The sequence below is a fragment of the Melospiza georgiana genome, chromosome Z (genome assembly GCF_028018845.1).
Source record: "Melospiza georgiana isolate bMelGeo1 chromosome Z, bMelGeo1.pri, whole genome shotgun sequence".
Taxonomy (NCBI): domain Eukaryota; kingdom Metazoa; phylum Chordata; class Aves; order Passeriformes; family Passerellidae; genus Melospiza; species Melospiza georgiana.
The window spans coordinates 73,072,776-73,080,400 of NC_080465.1; the positions used below are offsets into that span (position 1 = coordinate 73,072,776).

A 7,625-nucleotide genomic window follows, 5' to 3' on the forward strand; every position below is an offset into this window, starting at 1 on the left:
TCAGAGCTGGAAATGTCAGGGCATGCTGGTACACACGGATCCTGCTGATGGGTTCCAGTCTCCCAGGTGTGGCCAGGAGAAGATGCTGCTCCCTCCTTCATCCCACTCGAGTGAAGGTGTTGTGCCCAGTCCTGTGGGGAAGCAGCCTCTCATTGGTGCCCAGCCAGCAGCAGGGCAGGGATCCCAGGGATCCCAGGTGGACTGGGGGTTCCCTGGCTCACCTGGTGGCTTTCCAGTCATCCGGCTGCGAGTCCACCTTCTCCCGCAGCAGCCAGGAGGTGTGCAGGACCTCCTTCCCACCATCCCCATTGAAGCACTGGCCCACAAACACAGCTGTGGAGTCTAAAGACGTGGAGGCTGTCAGCATCCCAGCAGGACCCCAGCTGATTTTGGAGCTTCCCAGGCATCGGTGAGTTTAGTGCTCATGGAGCCTGAGGGGATCCCAATATTTGCAGGGAAATAGTGTGTGGCAGAGGTGTTGTCAGAGCAACCCTTGGTGCTGCCTCACCCAGACCTTGTTTTGGGAGGTGTACTGCTCTCTGCAGACACCATCCACAGTGGGGAGAGGTCAGGGAAGGAGAGACAGGGGACAGCAGAGAGAACAGAGGAATTGGGATGAGCACCAGGACCTGTCTGAGCTCCCCTCTCCATCCCACCACTCCATCCCACAACATCCATCATGCAACCACAGACCTGAGAACTTCTTCCAGTTGACAGTGAAGCCAAAGGTGCACTGTCCATCCTCATCCAGATGCTGGGAGCCAGTCAGTGGGGACGGCTGGATGGGTTTCTGGGTGCTTGACACGGCGGTGTGGTACTCTCCAGAGAAGGTTCCGTCCTTGCCGACCTTGAACACTTGCATCTTGGAGCCCAGGTCATTCTTCCACCAACCAGTCAGGTTGCATGGCTGGGGACAAGCAGACGTGTCCCTGGGGGCTGCCTGTACACAGGCCTGCCCACGGCCCCCAATGCCCTCGGGGTGCTGGCACTCACCTTGATATGCCTTCTGCTCTCCCCCATGGTTGCCTCCTTCTTGCTGGCCTTTTTCTCCCCAGGGTGCTCAATTTCCTGGCAGAAGATCTTGGAAAAGAACACAAACACAGGTCAGGCTGGGGATGGTGGCACAGCAGAGTGTTTCTGGAGTCCTGAGAGTGCTTGAGCATTCATTTTTAAAATATTTGATTCATAAAATTGCTGCTATCGCAGCTACATCAAGAGGGCCAAAAGCTGGGGTAAGCCAAGCAACGGGGAGAGGTGAAGAGGAAAAGTAAAAGGTGGGATCCTTGGACAGGCAGGAACATGGGTGGGATCCCTGCTGTAGCCCTTGCAGGTGAGCTGTGTGAATCCAGGGCACATCTGCCCGTGTTTGTGGGTACCTGTGCTGTGCCCATCAGCACACGTGTAGCACGGCAGGGAAGCTCTCTGGGATGGGCATAGCCCTCAGGTCCACAGTGGGCTCCAGCTCAGGCAGAGCCCTGGGAAGCTCTCTGGGATGGGCATAGCCCTCAGGTCCACAGTGGGCTCCAGCTCAGGCAGAGCCCTGCACATCCCAGCTGCAGTTCTGCTCCTCAGAGCCCTGCACATCCCAGCTGCAGTTCTGCTCCTCAGAGCCCTGCACATCCCAGCTGCAGTTCTGCTCCTCAGAGCCCGGCACATCCCAGCTGCAGTTCTAAGCGCTGCCTGCTCTCTGCTGCGCTGCACTGTCTGAGGCAGAGGCAAGGCACCCCCTGGGGCAGGGTCCCCACGCTTCCCCTGCCCCAGTTCCCCTCCAAGTCCCTGGGAGGGAAGTGGGGGATTTCCACATCCATGACTCCTGCAACACGGAAGGAATCTCCCCCCTGCACACCCCCCCCGGGCACACGGACCACCCTGGAGCATCACTTCCCTCATCTCCCGCGGCAGGGTTTCCCGTCGGGGTACCCGCTGGAGTAGGGAATCCTGTTGCCGAGTGTTCCCCCCGCAGATGGCTCTTCCACGCGTGTCCCATCCCTAACAAGCGCTGCAGCTCCCATATCATATTCCCCCTCTCCGGCGAGTCTCCCACTCGTGTCCCTCCCCGAACACTGGGATCCCAGGCGTGCTCCCACCCAGGCTGCCCCGGAGCCGAGTTTCCCTCGCCGGCTCCCAGCAGGAGCTCCCACCTGGAAGCCCGCGGTAGCCGCGGCCAGGGACACCCCTGCGGGCAGGGCGAGAGCGGAGAGGACGCGGCGGCTCATCGGGATGCAGCTCGGGATGCAGCTCGGGATGCGGCGGCGGCGGGGAACCGCGCCGTGCCCGTGAGTCACAGACTTATATTCGGCTCCGCCGCTGCTTTCCGGGAAAGCCTCGGGCGGTTCATGAGGGAGGAATCGATACTGGCACAAGGAAGGGGAAGGAGACAGGGAGGGCAAGAGGTGTGGGGACAGGGACAGGAGCAAGGACGGGGATGGGCACAGGGCTGGGGATGAGGACAGGAAGAGGTTGTGGTGGGATGGGAACGGGAACTGGGGTGGGGGCAAGCATGAGGGATGGGGGATGTGCACATGGATGGGGACGGGAACAGGGGCAGGGATGAAAGCAAGGGTGGGAGGGATGGGGACGGGGCAGGGATTAGAGGCAGGGATCATCGAGATAGGCAGCCGGACTGGAACAGGGCTGGACACAGGAATGGGTATGGGCAGAACAGGGATGCAGGAGGTGTTGTGTGGGGATGCCCACTGACATCACTCAGCCTGGGGGTCTTTAGCCCCATGCCTGCTGGTTGAGGGCTGGGTCTAAGTTTCCATCCTGCCCAGCTGGAGCTCCTGTGTCCCAAACCACCCTCTGGTCACCGCAAGGGATGGACAGAAGGACAGAGATTCGTGAGGACTGGGCACAGCATGTGTGCAGGGACAGCAGGTGATCTGCAGTGGGTCCAGGGAACTGGGAGGTGAATGAAGCAAACTGGCCCCAACAGCAGTAGGAAAACCTCTGAGCAGGGCATTGAGGCTGGAGGTGAGCCGCCCCAGTTGCATGTGTCAGGCAAGAGAAAAAGGAAAATGAAACGTCAGTGAAAGGCCAGGATCACAGCAAGGTCAGGGACCGGATGTGAGATACAGCTGATGAACACAGATTGTGATACAGAGGGGGTGGTGCCCCCAGTGCTTATTTCTCATAAAACTCTACAGTTTTACTTTCGGTTTTCTTATTAAGCAAGCACAATCATTCTCTGTCCCCCTGCCTGCCTTCTTGGGAGGAACCAGGAGCCAGGGAATTTGCAGTTGTTGGGGTAATGAAATGACAGAAATTAAATTAAATCTCATGTCCTGGGCCAACAAGGTTGTCAGTGGCCTTGTGCCCCGCTGTGCAGGGCTCCCAGCCTCGTCCCCCACTCACACTGGGGTCCCAAGGCTTTAACCTCACAGACCAGTCAGAGAAGTCTTTGGGTGCTCACGGTGCTGGTGACAGCCACAGTGGGTGTTTGGGGAGGGGAAGCAGGAGAACGACCCCAGCACGACCAGGGCAGTGCCAAGGATCAGTGGGGATGAACTGAGGGCTCTGTGCAGAATGCAGGCACGAGGATGACGGAGCAAGGGTGAGCATGAGGAGGCACGGTGACTTTTGACTAAAAGCTGGACCACCAGGCACATCAACCAGTGGTCAGTCGGTACAAGCTTACCCTGCAGAGTCTGTGTGCTCTGTGCGCAGCCCCAGAACCCAGCAGGGATTGTGGGAAAAGAGCAAAGGCTGAGGGAGGCTGGGGAAGGACAGGGACACTGTGAGAGGAAGAGGAGGGCAGACAGGCACTGACCCCTTCTAGGGGCACTGTGTGCTTTCTGCCCCTGCCATCAGTCTCTTGCCCCTGCAGCCCTGCAGCCACCAGGCAGCATTGTCCTTCGCACCCTTTGCACCCTTCCCTGCCCACACAGCTTCTCCCCATGGCGCTCAGGAGCAGCAGTTAGGAGCTGTGCATCCTGGATTATGTAACTAATGAGTTGGAAACTTCATGAGCTGCTGAAATGATGGATTAGTGAATTGTAGTGTCAGACCGGTGCAAAGAGCATAGGGCCCTTGTTTGTTTTGTTTCCTCTCCTAAGGAGCTGATAAAGTTTAGTGTTCAGATAACCTCCTGTGAACATGAACACCAGAAGGGATCTGTATCGTGTTCCACTCCCAGCTGATCAGGTGGCAGCCAGTCAGTGCATTGTGCTCACATACATTCAACAGGCACACCGGCAGTACCTGGCTTCAGCCACCCGCTCTGCCCTGCAGCTTCCCTGGAGTCCCAGGCCTCTCTCCTGATCCCCCCAGCATCCAGCCTGGATTTTGGACTGCCCCAACTTCCCAGATTTCCCTCTGTGAGGGCTGGCACCCAGCTCTCCCTCATATGTGCATGCAGCACCGAGGCTCCCAAGCAGAGCAGTGGCTGGAATTGGAGTTTGATGGGAGGCTGGGCAGAGAGGGGTGCAGAGACAGCAGATGAGGTCAGGGGAGAGCGCTGGCTTGCCTGCATGCAGCTTTCACCCCCACCCTCAGCCGTGGGGTGTCCTGCTGCCCCACACTGGGGGCGCTCCCCAGAGCCACCCAGCCCTGTGAATGTCACAAATGGGTGCACAGGCAAGAGGGCCCCTGCTGAGGCCTGAGGCTATGATCAGGAAGCAGAATTGCTGTCTCCCAACCCCAGCTTTCCCATGCCCTCCAAAACACTTCCCTGTTGTCCCCCTACCAGCATCTTGCTCTCCCCGTGGCCCCAGATGGGGAGACACACACGGCTACCTGTACACCAGGGACACGAGGGACACAGCTCTCTGCCGTGTGGGGAAAGGTTTATCTGGCTCCATGTGGGAGGGCAGCAAGTGTGGGAATGGGGAGCCCCACCAACAGGCGGCTGGGAGGCACTGGGAAGAAGCAGGGCACAGTGAGGGTGTGTTTCCTTGCTAAGAGCCCAGCTTGTTTCCTTGCTAAGAGCCCAGCTTCAGACTGGGACAGCTGGGACACCTCGGGATGCAGAAGGACAGCAGGGTGCAGGCAGCACTGATCCCTGTTCCCATCACTTGGTGTGGGTGAAGACGGAAGTGCTAAGTCTGCAGGGAAGCTGCATCAGCAGGGTGGGAGGGAGGGCTGTGGGGTGAGAAGGCAGGGACAGAGCTCACTTTGTGGCTTTCCAGGTGTCCCTGTGTCACAGGAGCTCTTCCTGCAGGAGCCACGGGGTCTCCAGTGTCTCCTTCCCTTGGTGATCCATGAAGCCCACAGAGGCAGTGGTGGAGTCTGGCAAGGTTTGAGAGAGGCAGAGTCCGGGGAGAGCCTGCACCTCAAGACAGGGAAGCCTGGGCCACCTTGTCCTGGCAGACAGACAGACAAACATGCCCTGGACTTCCCTGCCACACTGGCCAGGTGGACTGCTTCCACATCACTGGACAGACAGCTGGGCATCGGCCCTGCCCCTGGACAGACAGACACCCCCATCATCTCTTCCAGACAGCCCTGAAACCCACCACCGAAACACTCTCCCACCACCAGTTCCCAAGGCAGGAATGTGTGCATGTGGCCCATCTGTGCCCACAGCCAGGGCACCTCTGGGTGCCACAGGGGATTTGAGGCACCCAGAGAGGGGGGTCCCTACTTGCAACATGTGCAGGGGATCACTGTCACTGCTGTAGCTGAGAGCTGCCACTGCACAGTGAAGCTGAAGATGGGGTGTCTCTTGGCACTGGGATGCTGCTAGATCCCTCAGAAGGGTGACACCAGGATCTGCTTGTTGGTGGCTGCCACTGCAGTGTGGCAGAAGTCTGAGAAGGTCCCAGCTCTGTTTGTGGCCAAGACAGTCATATTGGAGCCCAGCTCATTTTTCCACTGTCCCTGCTCATTTCTGCCTGCCCTTGCACATTGGGGACTGAGGGTTGTGTGGGTGGCTTGGGCAGTGCTGAGCCACAGTTCCTCCTCCCTTCACCAGCAGTGGCATGTGTGTCCCATGGCATGGCCCCTCTGTGTGGCAACTGAGAGCAGCGCATGGGCACCAGCTGGGACAGCACCTCTCCCTCCCTGGGCAGGGCTGGAGGTACTGGGTACCCCCCTCTGGCAGGGACAGGAGGCCCACAGTACCCCCAAGGACAGCACAGGCAGAGCTGGCAGCCTCCTTGGCCATGGCCACTGCACTGTGGTGAGGCATGGCACAGCCAGACACGGGGGGAGCAGAGGAACACTGTGTGCTGGGGTGTCACAGGAGAGCACAGAACAGCACAGCATGGGAGAAACATGCAACCCTGTCAGCCCTGCACACTGTGGCCCAGGGGTGGCACAGCATGGCACAGCAGTCTGGGACACAGCGCAGCACGGAGTGGCACAGCATGGCAGGGCACGGCATGGCATCAGAGAGCACAGCAGGGGCAGGCAGCCCTCTGGTCATTCCCAGTGCACCACAGGGACGGCACATGGATATGTGCCACATCCATGGATGGCACAGCCAGGGCATGCAGCCCCTCACCCCCCACCCTGCACCCGGGACAGCACAGCTCAGCACAGCACGGCTCAGCACAGCCAGACTGCCCCAGGGCTGCTCTCACCTCCCTGGATGCAGCACCACGGGCCATGAGCAGGGCCAGGGCGAGCAGCAGCAGCAGCCCTGGGTGCCCATGGTGCTGGTGGCCCTGTGTGGTGCCCTTTTATGGCAGAGGGGGCTGTGGCTGGGCAGTGGCTGCTGAAACCAAAGGGCCTCCTGCCAAAGGACACCTGTGGGACGTGCCGGGCACTGCTCCAGGCTGAACGGGCTCCTGATCCCCCGGGATGGGGCAGGGGGTCCCAAGGACCATGGTGGGGTGGGCAGGCTGCAAAGGAGGATTCTGTGCCGTGGAGGGTCACAGCAGGGGACACGCATGAGGCCTTGGGTATGGGGACAGAAGGGACAGTAAGACACCATGGGGGGTATTGGGAATGTGTGTGCTGAGCCATGACAGCGTTGTCCAGAAAAATTGGATTTGTTACCTGGTGCATAACAAGGCAGTAATTACACACCCAAGAGAGACATTGATTTTTTTGGTTTAGGTCCACAAGCCCAAGTACTCAGTGTTATTCCAAAGATCAAGCAAACCAACTATCAAAATATTTTGCTATTTACACATCTAGCAAACAAGGGCATTGATGTTCATTGGCAACAAGTTATTTAGTTCTCTTATTAATTACTACTCTCTCTCCTATTGGTTAAGAATTCTCTTGCATCTGATGCTAATTAATTTGCAAGCTCAGCCTTTCTCTTCTCTTGAGTTGATGGGTTTCTTGACTCAGTGGGCCATAATCCATGATCCATCCCTGCCAAAATTTACTTTCTACCCAGTCAGAACTGCTTCAGGACTGAGATTTTCCTGATCCAGTTGTCTTTATTATAATCTTGAGGGTTCTTCCAAGTGTCTTGTAGATTCTGCACTCTTCGTGTCCATTACCAGTGGTATATTGTTCATCCCAAGTTTTGCAGCCTGCACCCAGGTCTGAGATCATTAAAGTACATCAAGACCTAAACCTTAACAAGGCAATTCTACCAAGTAAGATCTCTTTCTAACACCTGCACACAGCTTAGAGCTTGTTTGCTGTTCTGTTTCACAGGCTAAATGTCCTTCCTTGTCAATTACGCTTGAAAGCATAAAAAAACCTCAAACACCAAAGAACGAACCTTC

The 7,625-nt window shown here is 57.7% G+C and overlaps 1 protein-coding gene across 1 annotated transcript; it reads right to left on the reverse strand.

Annotated features, from left to right (window-relative positions):
- LOC131096027 (avidin-like) lies at window positions 1-2,221 on the reverse strand. Its single transcript, XM_058044249.1, has 5 exons — window positions 2,142-2,221; window positions 994-1,080; window positions 694-907; window positions 222-342; window positions 1-131 (listed from the first exon to the last, which is right to left on the reverse strand). The coding sequence occupies exons 1-5, from the start codon at window positions 2,214-2,216 to the stop codon at window positions 98-100; spliced, it is 531 nt and encodes a 176-aa protein (XP_057900232.1). The 5' UTR covers window positions 2,217-2,221; the 3' UTR covers window positions 1-97.
- Between the last annotated feature and the right edge of the window lie 5,404 nt (window positions 2,222-7,625).